Here is a 17,552-nt window from a genome sequence, read left to right as displayed (position 1 = left end):
CAGTCCCTATTCTGTCTTCGTATGTGTCCGTTCAAGTCTCCTCCGACAATCACCATCTCGTTTTCTTCCAGTTCCCTCATTTCTTCATCTAGCACGTTCCAGAATTCATCTTTCTCTTCTGCTGTACAGCCAACTTGTGGGGCATAAGACATAAGACAACCAGTTGCTCTTCTCCAAGACCCAGTTTCATTCACATGATCCTGTCGTTCCTCCTACCCACTTCTAGTACTTCGCCCTTCATTCTGCCACACACCACAATTCCGACACTATTTCTTCCCTCTTTATTCGCTCCAGAGTAGAACAATTTATACCTCTCCTAGTTCCTTCGCCTTTTCTCCCTTCCACCTTATCTCCTGCACACACAAAATGTCCAACTTCCTCTTTCTCATCATGTCTGCCACCTCTCTTCCCCTTCCAGTCATTCTTCCAACATTCAACGTTCCCACTCGCAACATTCTCTCCACTTGCTGTGCTTGCTTTTTTAACCGCACCTGCCCTTGATGCGGTAGCCCTCGTCCACTTCTCGCAGCTGTAAGGCGATGTGGCTGCGCGTCGCTTAAGGGGTGCGCCCTAGTCCTTGTATCACTTTTTTTTTTGACTCATTTGATCATAGCTAGAGCTGGCAGTAAAGTTTTACGACCGGATGCCCTTCCTGACGTCAACCCTCACCATTTATCCGGGCTTGGGACCGGCACCTATTGGGGCTAATTTTTTCACCATAGTCAGATTGAAATTTAAACTGTCAAATTTTAATATAGATCTTAACAATAATATTTCATTAAATTTCATCCAGCCAAAGAGGAATTATCAGTATCATTTAGAAACTTCTTTATTAAAATATATTCTAATAAAGTGAGCGAGTCTAAACAACGACTGAAGCGGGCAGACAACATCTTGTACGTTTCACAAATCCGGAATTTTATCGAATTCTATTAAGCTAGATAGTTATTTCAATATATATTTTCGATACGTTGTCTCTTTGTAGCTCTGAATATAACTGAATTGAAAACTGGAACGGTCCGACAAGTTTTTGTAAAAGTTTCAAATACCAAATCTGAGTAAAGGTCGTCCCATAATAACTGGTGTACAGACGTCACATACTGATACCACACCATCCGATAAACCCTCTCATGCTGAGAAGGCAACTGTAAAGAAAGTTTCAGTCAGGACTGACTTCATTTCACAGGTCTTATAATTCATTTTTCGGTGAACTGTGCATTCGACGATTTGTAGTTTCGATAATTGTAATCACAATTTTTCGATAAATTGTGATTGAATGAATTGTCAATCGAGGATTTATTTTTTCGAGAAACTGCCGTTCTATTAACTGCTTTTTCGGTTAACTATTGTTCGATTAATTGTTTATTCCACTAGTCGTCGTCCCCCCTCGTTAAATCGCCTTTCGGTAAATTGTCATTCGTAATTGCCTTTCGATGAATTTTCTGCATACCTCAACTAACAACTGAGGCGTTCGTGCCTTCTATAGGAGAACGATTGAACCAGATGTTTGACATTCTAAGAGTTTTTCTTCTTCTTAAGAAAGGGTAAAGAAATAATTTCCCTGTCGATGATGCCGAGACATTGAAGTAATTGTATACCTCACAAAGAGAAGGCTCATTTGATGAACATTTGTTATTCAAGTATTAATATTACCAATATTAATACTTGAAATATCCACCAACATAATACTCTAATACAAAGGCTGTCGATCATTAGTCAATGATTACAGCGACTTTAACTGTTTCATCTAAGAGAATGAATCATTATAGCTCTGCATATTTTTCAGAAAATCGAAAACCTCTTACTATATAATTTCCGGACGGTTTTTAGCACGGGCAGTATATTTTTAGTAGGGTTTGATTCTCATCAAGATCTATTTCTTTTCTAAGAAACGCATAAGCGTACGACCGCTGGTCTTTACCAAGAAGAGCAAAGCTGAAACAGTTCAACAAGTACATCATTTGAAGCAAGTAATTCAACAATTCACCACTAAACGCTTTGAATTATATATTATCATTAATATTTATAATCGACAGTAGCACAATTGTCATTACCTGCTTGGGGATGAAGCAGGTAATGCTTCATCCCCCAAAAAGAAAGAGGAAATTGGAATTGAGTTCGAATCTTCATGATGACAAAAATTTTTATAGGGCCCTGTTTGAATTCAGGGTCTCTGAGCCTTTAACTCAGTAGCAGGAATTTTTCCTCCCGAAAACTAAGGTTTTTCAGTTCTCATATAGACAAATTCGCCAGAGAACAAGCCCAATTTTTAGACAAAAAATAATAGCGGATAGAAGTTATCGTTGTGTATAGATGGAGGATTACGTGGTGTAGACAGTAGTTTGTGTTTAGAAGAGTGACCTTCCGCGATGAGTCTTTGAAGTTGTCACATAAAAATAACGATATTTTTTTTCGAAAACCAATTTTTATTGGTATCACCTTTAACTGTGATACCAATAAGGTATCACAGTTAAAGGTGATATTAAGGCATTATTAAGGTGATATTGGTATCACCTTATTGGTATCGCAGGACGCAACTGGTATCACTTTCCTAGCGGAGGACGAATGCATCCTAGTAAATTGCTAAGTAGGAAACAATATTTCTTTCCTAGCTGGTATTTATTTGTGTGTGTGTGTGTGTGTGTGTGTGTGTGTGTGTGTGTGTGTGTGTGTGTGTGTGTGTGTGTGTGTGTGTGTGTGTGTGTGTGTGTGTGTGTGTGTGTGTGTGTGTGTGTGTGTGTGTGTGAATGATGGGAAGTTGACACAGGCATCCCCCGCGCAGAGTGAAACGTACTCAAACCGAACCAGACCGTAAATAAGCAGACATCGGTGCTTTCCAACAATGCATTGCAATTGACGAACGTGGGTAAATGTGGCGATCTTAGCGATTATGATGGGACGCATTATCGGCGCGAGACAGATGGGTCACTCTATCGCCCACTTCTAAGAACCCTAGAGTTCTCGAGGGCAACCGTATCAGGGATTTACCGCGTGGGCTAGAGCAAGTGGTGATCGATCACACGCCATTGATAACCAGGGTCAACGTAGTCTGTCTAAGCTCGTACAGACCAACCGAAGAGTAACGGTGGCACAAATCACATCCAGTTTAAATTTCGGAGGTCCAAGTAGCGTCAGCAAGCGAAACAGTACGGTGTATCCTGCATACCATGGGATACGGATCCGAAAGGATCATCAGGCATTGCGCCTCTCTTAGTGTGGGGACCATCAAAACCAGACCTCTGCAGTGTGGATCAGAGCCTTGTGGCCTGATGAATTCCGTTATCAGTTGTACCGAGCTGACGGGAGGGTGCAGGTATGCCTTCGACAGCATGAGGCAATGGCTCCGTCGTGCCAGAGCTTACCTGGCCATTATGACTCTGTAATGGTTTGTGAGCCTCTTATGTGACACATTAGGTCCCTTAGCGTGTTTAGAGTGCTCCTTAAACGCTACGAGATATCAGATGCTGACTGATTACCTACACACTTTCACGGCCTTCGGGTATCTTGCACCCTGTAGTCTGTTTCAGCAAGACAATGTGCCGCTCCACTGGGCTGCAACCATCCAGGCATGACTTGAGGGAACACTCATCTCAGTTTGGGACCACCAGTGAGCCCCAAGGTCCAGGGACTTAAATCCGATCAAATCTCTGGGATGCCGTAGAGCGAGACATGAGATCCATGGATCCGAGACCGACGTATAAGGTGCAGTTGTGAATAGTACTGCAACAAGCATGGCTGGAATTACGTTCGGCAACCCTCCGGCATCGGTGAAGTCAATGTCTCGGAATATACAGGCTGTTATTCGAGCAAGATGAGGACCGACACGCTATTAGATGGGTATCTCTAATGTTTTGTCCATTAAGTGCATATACCTAATTTACATGTAACATTATTATTGATGATCAAGATAGACTTTATATTTGTGAAGGAAACAAATGAAATAAAAAAAAAGCAATACTATAGTCTGAAACTGAGTAATTCGGTAACTGGAAAAAACCGAACGGCTGGGTGGTCATGTACTGAATAATCGTCTCCGTTGCCAAACTACTAAGCTTAATGTGAGATTCGCTAATGCCATGTATAAGCTTTGTTTTATATGCATATGAATATACACACATAACAACAATACCAACTAGACCAGGCATAATTACATTAAATCATACATCAATTTTCAATATTAATTAATCGACACTCGACTCAGCAATTTTCTAACTCTTTCTTAAAGCTACCTCAATTCTTCTGCATAGGAATATATGCACCCGAAGAAGGGAAAAAAATCAGAAACAGAAGAATTTTATAAAAACCTCCAAAACGTAATTCAGGAAACAAATAAATAAAGATTACTTAAACATTGCAGGCGATTTCAATGCTAGAATTGGATCAAACACATTTAAAGATTTAATAGGTAATCAAGGAGAAAACACCATAAATAAACAAGTGAAGAGAACTCAGGGAATTTGTGGCCTACAATCGCTTGAAAACCACCAACAGCTACTTTAAACTTAAAGATATACATAAATATATATGGAAAGCCAGAGAATATAAAAGCATCATTGACTATATATGAGTGGGTGAAAAGCTAAAGAAGTTGGTAAGAAATTGCAAAGTATACAGAAGAAACGATTTATTAATCAGTACTATTAAGGTCCCAAACAACCAGAGAAATAGAAACAATATAAGAATACAAAAACAAAAGCAGGATCAAATTAAGGGGATAAAAATCCCTTATTATTTTACAGCCAGTTTGCGAAACTCTAAAATCGAAAACTACGATCTAAGAGTTTCATGCTGAAGAATCGGCAAATCCAAGCCGAAGTGACCACCTGGTAGTACAACACCAAGGCAACTACCAGGTAGTCACTTAAGCTCGGATTTGCCGATAGTTCTTCGGCATGAAACTCTTAGATCGTAGTTTTCGATCTTAGAGTTTAGCAAACTGGCTGTAAAATAATAAGGGACTTTTATCCCCTTAACTTCGCCAGAAAATATAGCCGTTTGGCTTTTCATCAAAAGCAGGATCAATTTAAGATAGAACTGTAAGCAAGATAGTATCAGAGAACTATATCAAAGAAAACTTGCAAATCATACAAAGGAAATAAATGAAGACACAGACATAGAAAATGAATAGCAAAACATTCAACAAATAGTAAAACAAGCAGCATATGAAGCCATAGGAACGAAACTGCGAAGAAAAAGGAAATGACTAAGAACCTGGAACCCAGAAATAGAATCTTTAATAAAAAAAAAAAAAAGAAATCTACCTTAAATGGTTAAACGACAGAACCATAGGGAATGAAATAGAATATAAAAGAATCAGAGCAATATCAATAACAGAAACTAGGAAAATCAGAAGTCAAGACTGGGAAAAATTCGTATCAAGATGAGAGCATGACATAAATGGACTTCAACTAAAGAGCTATAAAATCATTAAAAAATGACTCAAGAAACAGAGGATAATCTACAATTAGAAGGCCCCTATACAAAGAATGGCCCAATCACTACACCCAGCTTCTAAACAATAATAATCAAATTGAAATAAAACAAGTAATGTCAAGAAATAAATGAAGAACCAATATAGTTAAATGATCTAAAGAAAATAGTGGAAAAACTAAAAAATGGAAAAGCTACTGGAGAAGATGGAATAAATTCAGAGCTATACAAATACTACAGCTCTGAACCATTTCAATTACGATTAATTAAATTTCTAAACAGAATATGGGAAGAAGAAAACATCCCACAAGAATGGAAGAGAGCAATAGTCAAAACATATTTAAAAAAGGAAACGGAAAAGATTGCGGAAACTACAGAGGAATATACTTATTAAATACATGCTATATTAAAAGTAAATTAACACCATGGGCCGGGGAAATTATTGGAGAAGAAGAATGCGGCTTTAGGAAAGGAAGATCTTGCACAGATCCCACATTTACACTCAAAGAAATTATTGAAAAAAGAATAGAATTTAACCTGCCAACATATATATGACCTTCCCAGATTATGAGAAAGCATATGATTAAATCAACAGAACAAAATTAATCAATATACTGCATGAACTGAAAGCTCACCTCAGACCACAAAAGCAATAGCAAATATAATGGAAGAAAGCTATATTAAAATTAAAATTAACAATGAAACAACCGAAAAAATTAAAACCAATTTAGCTCTCATTCAAGGGAGTGGACCAATAGTCTTCAAATATATTACTTAAATTAAGGGGATATTAATCCCGCATAGTTTTAAAACCGAATAAGAAACTCAAAGATCAGAATCAGAGAGTTTCTTGCCGAATATAGTAAACTATAAAGTATCGGCAACACTAGCGTTAGCCAATGCAAATGATCCTAGTACGTAGTACAATACCGGGCAGCTCGTTGCAAAGGTGGTAAAGTTCTGATCGCTATTCTTAGGTATTTTCCATAATGTAAAAACACATTTCCTAGGAAATGTATGCTGTTATTACATTATGGAGGGAGGTCACTACCCAGACCGGTTTCAGCCTTTTTTGAGGCTTCATCAGTGAGTAGCTAGACCTAATACCGAAGTGTATAGCGAAAAGAACAGAACTTATGTACTCTGCGAACGAGTTTCCCAAACAGGTGCAACCATTAAGTTACTTAAGAATAAAGAGCTAATAAGCTTCATTTCGGCAATGAAAACATTACTTAAATTAAGGGGATATTAAATCCCGCATAGTTTTAAAACCGAATAAGAAATTCAAATATATATATATATATATATATATATATATATATATATATATATATATATGGAAAAAATTTCAAGAGAATGGAGGAAAAACAAAATCAGAGGAATTAAAATAGGAAATAAAGAATTAACCAGCCTATTGTATGCTGAAGATCAAGTTATTTTTCCTAAATTGAAGACCAATTACAGAAAAATCTATCCATATTGAACAAAACAATAGAACAGTATGACATGAAGATTCCAATAAATAAAACGAAATCAATAGCATTTCAAGGTAAAGAAATTAAAAGATGCAAACTAGTCATCCACAACAAAATAATAGAACACATGTAGAAATTTAAGTATCTAGGAAATTACACAAGCCCCAATGGAGAAATCGACATTGCATATAAAAAGAAAAAATTCCTAGCACTCATTGGAACTTTGAATAGACACTTCAGTAAACAGATGTCCAAAACAACCCAAATAAAACTATACAAAAGTCAAACCAATTCTGAAATATGGCAGTGAAACATGGACTTGGGAGAACGAGATAAAAGACAAGTGGAAGCTGCAGAAATGAAGTTTATAAGACCACTCCCAGGCTATAAACGAATAGACAAGATAAGAAACGAAGAAATAAGAAAACAGTTATCCATAATTAACATAACAGACCACATCACAAACTATAGAAATAACTGGAAAAACCACATAGAAAGAATGAATGAGGACAGATTGCCAAATATTGCTTTGAAATATAAACCAAAGGAACACCGATCAAGAGGAAGACCCAGGAGGAGATGGGCAGAAGATTTTTGAACCATTGAAAACGTAACAGGCAAACAATTGCCGAATACGGGAGGTCAAGAAGAAGAAGAAGAAGATAATTAAAAATACCTATAAAGGATGTTCCATCCTAAATAAAATTTCAAGTTGTTTTCAAAATGCATTATCTGTTACTGATTTAGTGTAACTAAATGTAAATTCCATACAGTGTTAATCATTAAATCACAGATCTAATGAGATAATAAGCGATCGAGTTCAAAACTGAAGGGTGTGTCGTCGTCTGAGTAATTCAGGTATAGGCTTTTTATGTTCTGTTTCTGCTCTGCATATGAAGTTAATCTTTCCACCTTAATCTTGGATGTCCGTGGTCTCTTCTTCCTGTAGGTTTATATTTATATGCTAATTTGGGAAGCAAAAATAAATGTGCTATGTTAACTATGTATTTGGAATTAGAAAAGCATCATGAAAAAATTCAGTAATAAAATATTAACTGTTAAATTTAAGAAAAATTATTGGCAGGGAACGACTTTTTCCCTTTTGTGGATCACTTCCAAATGATAATCTTCGCTCAAATTATGTTGGAATATAATTACATACATCCCAAAGTACTGAAATGAGATTTGTAGTGAGAGAAGATAAATCTGACCTGAAATCAGCTAATTTGAAGAGAATAAAATAGTAAGAGGAATATGCCAACGTTAACGTGCTACTGCTGTTGCTGCTACTTTGCTTATATAACAAATGTAATGAAAATATGTACAGTATTTGCATTTAGAGCTACGATTTATATTTTACAATTTAAACACTCATGATAATTTCCTGAGTGACCTGAGGAAATGTACAAGATGCGATGACAGCACTACATAATTCATTTTGCATTATTATCAGCTTCCTATTAATAAATTAGAATGTGTGTAATTGAAACATTAAATTTAAATTTTCTCTATGTGGGATAGTAGACCAAACCACTACATATCCTCAACCAAAACAGAATTCTATCCTGATTTTATATTTTGCTGAAGATTCCTTATATGAAATCAAAGGTGAAGCTGATGGCTGAAAATCCAGATTTTTGTATGCAACTGAAACACACCATGGGCAAATGCGTTACAGTAAGAAAAATGTTTAAAATGCTTTTTCACAAGCTGGAAAATGGTAGTATTTACCTGAGATGATACCTGCAGACTTTTGGCTATTTGTGATGATAATTTCTTCGCTGCTCATAGAATGTGCTTGGGAAATAATGGCCATACATCGGAGTTTCATCATACCATGCCAGAAATGTGGTGGTTCGGCTACGAATTTTAATCCCAGATGAGAGATGAAGAGACCATTTAATAGGTCGTTGGGTAGTGTCTGTTGCAGAAATTCTGCTGGTGCCTGAAATGAAAGGCCTCGTTATTATACATTAAATGATAGTGTATCATCTAAGTATGATGAATAACTATTTAAAAAGGTATTATTTCTCTCTCTCTCTCTCTCTCTCTCTCTCTCTCTCTCTCTGTCTGTCTCGTTGATGAATACAAAAAATGCACTTAGTTGCATAATGCATAAATTGTTGCATAATAATGAATAATCAGCACTTGACCTACTTCATGGCACAGTCTGACACGCTGTGCAGCAGAAAAAATGCATATACGCTAGTGAAATGATGCTTAGTAAATATAGGGCGGCCATAATTAAACTTCCCCTATTCAGAGCCTTATGTAGCTCGATCTAAGGATTCCAGAAAAAAAAAAGTTCAAATAGTCGCCGATAGCGGGAATACAGACCAGAAACCGAAAATGCGCATAAAACGAAGTTTTAACATCTCTTTTTCTGTCATCATATAAAGTAAAGAAAGAAAAGGGAAAACTTCAGAAACACGTTCCTAATAACAGTCGGGATCAACACGTGCCTCACTTATCTCATGGCGCTTTACTTTTAAAGTATTTTACCTTAACGAGTGCAATGTGTCAGCCTCTCTTCCCTGAGTTTAGAATCCCCAGAACTCGTGTAAAGGTCCTCTATCAGCTAATGCAGTTAGATCGAGGATTCGGAAATTTGAAGACACAGGATCTTTGGAAGTTCGAAAGAGGATAGAAAGAGGATAGAAACCAGTGCCACCACAGGAAATTGAAGTAAGTACCACCGCAACTGCTGGCAGATCACACGAAAATGTTGATGGTAGTAGCAGCAGCGCCCGTGGATTAGCGCGGCAATCGGATATTCCTTATTCCACGGTATAGAAAGTTTTGCGCAAAATTATTACATTTTATACATACAAGATGAGCAGTGTATAGCAGCGGTTACATGATGATTATGGTAAGTGACTACTTCCCCAAAATTGTCGAAGTTGGGGTTCCGAATCACCACACATGCTCCAGCAACTCCCATTACATTCACCGAAAAATTACGGTTTGGTGCGACTTCACAACAGGTTTTATAATAGGGCCATTCTTTTTGAGAACACCACTCCGACAGGGCTAGTAACTACTTCCATTAGCGCATGGAAATATAGCGATTCGCTGAAAAGTTTCGTCATTCCGCAACTTCAGCAATGACCTTATCTAGATGTGGCCATTTATATGCAAGATGGAGTACTTTCCCACATTGCACAGCAGCTTCTAAGGCATCACTTCACGGTACAAAGTGAGATTAGTTGCTTCTTTCCAGTTTCAGGGCAACCTCGCTCGCCTGATATTACTTGATTTTTGGTTGTGGGGTGTTGACTGAAGGCCACCGTCTATCTTGGCATTGTCTCGACCTTGGAAGCCTTAAAGGACAATGCATCACGGACTGTGCCGAACATCCCTTCAGACATGTTATGTTCTACTGTGGAGAATACTCTGTGTAGGATGCAATTTCTTGTCCACGAGAACGGTAGCCACATTGAACCAGGTCCTCTTTCGCACGGTTGAACTCATGCGAAAGAGGACCTGGTTATGATAGAGTTGTGCAACAGGTTTGTGACAAAACGTACGTTCCAGTAACTGTAATACTGTAATTACTGTGCCAAATTAAATTGATATCAAATGTTTTATGACTGTGCTATCATAAGTGCAACACATACGGTAATCTCTTATTTCAGTTTAGTCTTTGTTATTCATTTGTCAGTCAATTTTAACGCTTTTTTTTACATTGTACAGCGCCATATTCCCCCCTATTGGCGACTTTTTTGAACTTTTTTTTTTCTTCGCGGAATCCCTCTTCCCATGTTTTGATTAGTCTCCCTACCAAATCCACATGTACCCTTTCTTAATTGTAAATTCCACACCTTTAGCCACCTCCCAAGTCATAACCCTATGATCACTCTCACCAACTGGTGGCAACGTAGTTGCCACCAATTGGTGAGAGTGATCATAGGGTTATTCTCAGCTGCAATCAGCCAAATTCTCAGATGCAATTACTAGGTCAAGCACTCTCTGACCCCTAGCATTTTACATTACATGCTGTCGCAGTTAGTTATCCCTTAATAACCGCATAAAATCCAATTCCTTCCTCCAGTGTGTCCTCTCCTCACACCAATCAATGCGACCATAGTTGAAATCTCCCATAATAATCACCCTCCTTCCACTCATTTCTTCTATTTGCTTATGCATAGTATCTCCACCATCTATTCCATCATCTGGTCTATAGCAGCACCCAACTGTATATTGAGTTCTGCTAGTTTCAATCTCACACCAAATAGCCTCAAATATGCACTTTTCTCTATCCTGCAGTTCCACTTCTATTCTTCTTGGCTGTAGCTCATCAGCTATCATCAGTAACACTCCTCCCCAATTATATAGTTTTTTTTTCAATAATAATCAGTAGTAATACTATTATTATTTATAGTGTAAAATATTATTATATTATATTATATTATATTATATTATATTATATTATATTATATTATATTATATTATATTATATTATATTATATATTAATATTTGTAAAGTAAAATTGCATAGGAAATAAATTTATAATATTTAATTTTGGATCAGCTTACCGAGAAGTTAAAATAACTTTGCTCGTTTTTTTTTTATAAAAAATGTCATTTGCGAAGAAGAGGACGGGATTCCACTTAGGAGGAAGGATTATTATGTGTAACAATTTGTGAAAAAAGGGGGATGAAAGCAGTTGGAAATCTGGAAGATAGTGTTACGTAATTTATTAATGAATCACAGCTTAAATTCTAATCATGCAAACATGACTATTGTTTTTTTATCTATTGGTTATAACTAAATGCTGATCTTGACGAGGATTTATTTGTTCTTCGTATTTATAAAATGACACCAAAACGAAAAGTAATCACTCTAGTTTTTTCTATAATTTTCATTCTAGTTTTTCTTGTTAGCTAAAATCCCTTAGTACGCATTCTTACTTTTCATATCCTTACTTAAACTTTTTCAATTTCTTTCCATTATTTCTAATTTTTCCATACTTCTCGTTACGTTAAGAGTTTTTGTACGTCTTCTCAGAAATAAGTTCTATAAACTATCCCTGTTTTAAAATTCTGAACAACATGTCGGTTTACGGTTCCTAATTTCGGATTTAATGTGGATAGTTTAAAAAATATACATTTCAAAACCGACATTTCGAAATTCGAAGCTATTGTGGAAATATGATAAAATAATGTTATCATAAACTGAAACATTACAAACTTTATTGACAAATTTTAGAGTTTATGTAGCGAAAGACTGTTCCATTCTGTGTTTGGAAGCAGGTTTTCATTTAAAAAGTGTTTAGCATTTTCTCAGTGCTAAAAATAACTACTACAGCATGGGGAAAAATCATCAGTGGGTTGAATTCATAGATGATATTAATAACTGGCTGAGATGCAAAACCACATCCAGAATTTTTTTTTTTTATGTGAGTGAGTGTGGGTAGGAGAAAGAGAAAAAAAAACACACAATATTTTTTCAGTTCCACGATATTAATATTTTACAGTGTGACTTTTCTGCGAGTACTTGCCATGTAATTATTGTTCTTTACAGTTTCCGACGCAACTCAGACTATTAAGCTCGTGTCTGGAAATTTGCGTTTATTTTTCTAGAAGACTTTCCCGTTTCGGAAGGGAAACTTCTTCACCGGTGTATGAAACCTTGACGGGAGGGTTTTTCAATTGAATGAGGTATCATACAGAGTCGCAGTGTTTTTTTATCCCGGAAACTCTAGTTTTTTTATTCCAAAAAAAAATCGGCAAAATCTTCATGGAGAACACACGCGATTAATAGAATTCATACGATGGCCTTATAGTCTTAATGATTTGGAAGCAATTACAAAAACAACATCCTAGACGGAATTCGAACCCCAGAACTTTCCAACGAAAGGTGATCATTATTATGTCAGAGCAGAGGCTACTTGTCTACTAGTCTACTTGTATCTAGAGTGTGTTGACTTCACGTCAATTGTCATAGTATCCCATAATGCAAAATTATTATAAGAAGAGTCATGACCTAGACCGGTTTCAACCATTGCTGAGGTCTCATCAGTGGGAGCCAGACCCAAGAAGATACAAAGATACCAATTTAATGCAGAAGGGATATCAATGGGATAATACTAAGGCAACAGATGTGAAATCAGCAGCCTCTATCTACAAGTAGACCAGTCGTGGAGATACGTCACGCTTACGGTTACACATCGATATGGAATTAAAATAAGAATATAATTTCTTGTCAAGTAATTATACTTAACTAATATATCTTCCTCTTTAGATATCCTTTTCCATTTCCATGGAACAAGCATTTTCGAAAATTATGTTTGTTCTACAGACTAACATAAAAACTGAAATAAAGAGCCAAAGGCTTCACTTCGGAAATGCAAAATTATACAAATTAAGTGGATATTGAATCCAACATTATTTCAAAGCCGAATATATAGAAACTACAAGAGTTTCGTGCCGAATATAGATAGAAACTATAAAAGTTTCGGCGGATCCAAGCGTAAGCAACCTTTTAGCACAGGGGCAACTCGTGGCAAAGGTGGAGTAAGTTCTGATCACTTTCCTTAGTATTCTCCGTAATGCAAAGCACATCTCCTTGCGAACCTGAGGTCTCGTCAGTGGGAGCCAGACAAAGGTCGAAACCGGTTTCAACAAAGGTCGAAACCGGTCTGGGTAGTGAACCCCCTCCCATAATGCATAGCATCATACATGTCCGCAAGGAGATGTGCTTTGCATTACGGAGAATACTAAGGAAAGTGATCAGAACTTACTGCACCTTTGCCACGAGTTGCCCCTGTGCTAAAAGGTTGCTTACGCTTGGATCCGCCGAAACTTTTATAGTTTCTATCTATATTCGGCACGAAACTCTTGTAGTTTCTATATATTCGGTTTTGAAATAATGTTGGATTCAATATCCACTTAATTTGTATAAATGTAGCATAAAAGCTATTCCTAATATGCAACCGAAACAGAGAATATTTTCTTTGGGTGGTTACCCGAACAGTAGCCTTTCCGCTATCCAACTAAAAGTATTAAGTTCGAATCCCCTGTGGTAACGGCATGGATGATTTTTGCTTTTCTTTGTTCAGTAAGGAATGATGGACTCCAGAAATATAATTTGTGTATATGCTTCTAAGAAATTCCACAGGATTTTCGACAAATGAAACGTTCATTTGTCGAAGGAAACTCTCGGAAGAGATTTTGATCATTTAATCACTTAGTAGAGAAGGAATAAAATGCGGTTCTTCATTTTTTTTTCTAAATATAATAAATATCTAAACGTCATCAAATGGTAGATGATTTTCAGGATTATCTTCATAGACACTTACGGTGGTAGTCTGCAAGAGCTCTGATTTGCATAAAAACCTTAATCATTAAGCTGATTTGCGTAATCGATTCAAATCTTCAGGGCTTTCATTTCTTGTTAAGAAAGGCATCGTGAGCATGAGCAGTGATGTAATTATCAATCAAGTCTAGGGACGCAAGGAGTACTATTTTCACGGTGTCTTCGATTTCTTCTTTTCACCAAAAAAGTGCATTGATGATGACAAGCGCGTATTGAACAAACTTTGCCAACAACGATTGCATTTGTTTGATTTCCCAACGTCCTCTCCACAACCCAACACTTCAGTCACTAAGAGGATAAGAGGATAAGAGGAATCATTTGAAAGCATCTTGAAGCATTGGACACTGACTGCGGTTTGAGTCTAGATCATCTTCACATGTAAGTCATGAGATATTCCCTCGCACATTATGGCTGATATTTTAAACGCATGACTGACGAGTTCATTTTTAATAGCAAAATGAACTCCGTGTATTTATGTTTCTTCTTCTTCTTCTTCACATTTTTTATTCATGTTTCTCTTCCAAAATAAATAAAGATAATAGCTTAGATGGAACTAGGCTCCTTCACTACTGCATGAGGCTGCCAAACTTAACGGGGAGGTTTCAGATATTTCAATATCTGAAACCTCCCCGTTAAGTTTGGCAGTTTAAACAATCAAACGCCACTTGTCCTCTGACATAATACAGGTCAGAGGCCAAGTGGCGTTTGATTGTTTATTCCCTAAACTGCAATAAACTAGCAATTTCGTAATGTTTTTAAATGGGAGTTTTTTCGGTTCGAATCCAGTGTTATCAATAATTTTTGCTTTTCTTTGTTCAGTAAGGAATGATGGACTCCAGAAATATAATTTGTGTATATGCTTCTAAGAAATTCCACAGGATTTCGACAAATGAAACGTTCATTTGTCGAAGGAAGCTCTCGGAAGAGATTTTGATCAGTTAGTCACTTAGTAGAGAAAGGATAAAGGAATAAAATGCGATTCTTCATTTTTTTTCTCTAAATATAATAATAGAAACACTACGACGAATATTTAAAGTTTCACTTACTTAAAAAACAACTAAATCAGTACAGTAACAGGCAAGAAATTTTATTAGGAGAGGCAATATTTATTTATTTATTTATTTGATTATTTTTAAATTTTTGTCACGGATAGGAAAGAAGTTTCTCTGACGCCTGTAGATTCGTGTAGATATTCTTGGGAAGTAGTGCAGAGGAAAATTAATTTCATTACACTAAACTTTCTTTCATCTATGTGCATTCCATCCCCCTCTCCTGTTATTTTTTATTTTTATTTTTTCCAAGTCCCAAAACTTGACAACAAAATTACATACAGTATATTTATTGGCTTACACATAATATTCATACTTAACGCTAGATGTCGCCATGGAGCTTAGCTTCATCAAATACAAAGATCGTCTTCACTTCAGTCATTAAAAGTTCAACGTTCGTAAACAAGTATTACTTTTGGCGTTGAATTTTGTATAAGGTTATTATGTTCTCGGAATGTACAGTTATCTTATGAAATATAAAACATACTCATATTAAAAACGGAAGATTCTCTTATACGTTTTGAAAATGAAATGCTTTTATCGAAGTCCTTGAACAAATATTCATGACTACCCATTCATGAATATTCATAACTGAATAGGGAATATGTACCACTTCCTGGAGCCCAAATGTTATTAAAAGTCGACTATAGCTAGTCACAGTCAGTGAGATCACATATACGAGACTCGTATATAGCAGCAACTTTGGTTTAAAAAACGGAACCAATAAGTGAATTACAAACTCAATTCTATTTAAGTTATTAATAATTGTCGTTCTTCAATATATTAAGTGCCTCCGAAGCGCAATTGGAAAAACGACGGTATACTGCGCCCTTAAACTGGAAAAGGCTTAAGATTTCAGCGTTAAAAAAGAAATATTTATTTTTATTTATTTATTTATTATTATTATTTTTTTTTTTGAAAGTAAGTTAGCCGATCTCATACGGTGGTAGTAGGGTTTTTTCTCCTGGAAACTAGGGCTTTTCGTCTCGTACAGGCAAATCTGCCTTCAGACACGCAATTTACAGACAAAAAAATACTGCGGTGATGGGCGGTGGATGGTAGATGTGTGTGGTAAGTGAATTAAATAGTATGGGGAAAGAGTTAAATGTGTATAGAGGAGTGGAACCCACAGCGATGAGTCCTTGGCGGTGTCATAATAATAATAATAATAATAATAATATTTATTTATTTATTTATTTTTATTACAATACGCGATGGAACATACATCATATTAACTATACATACAAAACATTATACGCGCAGTACTCTCTAAAACTTTAAAATGCACTATTTACAAGATTTGTATTGCAGCCTGGATGGTCGAGTGGTTCGCATACCCGCTGTCCAACCAACAGGCCGCGGGCTCGAATCCTGATGTAGGTATGGATGTTTGTACTCGTAACTTTCTTCAGGTGGAAGATGAATTTCATCGCCATGTGTGATTCCACCTCTCTGCTTATTGGAGGCCTGAAGTGGCTTGAAAAAGTTCCATGTTTGGTCTCTAGGGTAGGATTTCAGGACTAAGTAAAAAATAAATTTAAAAAATACATAAAACTGATAAAAATGAAAAAGCCTACCCTCGGTACAAATGTACTATTTTTCTGCAGCACAATATATAAAGAAACTAAACTAATTAAAAAACAGTTTGGTTGCAAGAACAGTTCTGGAGTTCCAAAATGCTCTTATTTTACAGCAATCAATATACACGGACGGAAAGCTTCTGACTATACCAAATCTTAGACTATTTTGCTATAATGACAGCACTCGTCTCTAAAATACAGAACAATGCCAAAATTTCCATGTTTCAGGCATATCAAGCAAACTTCTATACAACATAAATAACTTAAGAGGGCTTTATGGCCTCTGTACTCAGCATACATTAATAGCAATGCCTCATATTATTTCACTTAAACTAACCTAAAAATCCTTAAAAACAACCGCACTAAATGTTGACCTCCCTAGCTGAAAACTGAAGGTAAGTTAGCTAGTCTCATTCGAAGATAGCAGCATTTTTCATCCCAAAAACTAGGATTTTTACCCCACAAAGCAGGCAATCTGGCCATTAGAAACATACGCAATTACCATACTCAATGCATTGGCCTCATAGTGTGAGTTTCTTCGGCCGTAAATCTAAATAAACCAAACCAAATCAAACCCTAGCGGAATCTATCAACGTTATTTTGGAATTTTTCATCTTTTTACTTGCATAATATTCGTATAGCTGAGTCTGCAGTTCACCTCTAGTTTTTATTCTGTTCGAAACTTTCTTGCATATGTTCC

At 36.4% G+C, this 17,552-nt stretch overlaps 1 protein-coding gene across 3 annotated transcripts in view; it reads right to left on the bottom strand.

Moving 5' to 3' along the window:
* LOC150098281 (synaptogenesis protein syg-2-like) overlaps positions 1 to 17,552 on the bottom strand; it is a 362,825-nt gene that overhangs the window by 23,785 nt on the left and 321,488 nt on the right. For all 3 annotated transcript variants that reach the window (XM_090406405.1, XM_090406406.1, XM_090406407.1), the window contains exon 5: positions 8,637 to 8,850. In XM_090406405.1, coding sequence (XP_090262531.1) covers positions 8,637 to 8,850 — 214 coding nt within the window. The remainder of the gene's footprint in view (positions 1 to 8,636; positions 8,851 to 17,552) is intronic.

Source organism: Typopeltis vanoorti, chromosome 16 (assembly GCF_054136105.1).
Source record: "Typopeltis vanoorti isolate ZY-2024b chromosome 16, IOZ_Tvanoo_1.0, whole genome shotgun sequence".
NCBI lineage: Eukaryota > Metazoa > Arthropoda > Arachnida > Uropygi > Thelyphonidae > Typopeltis > Typopeltis vanoorti.
This window is presented reverse-complemented; position numbering and strand designations above follow the sequence as displayed.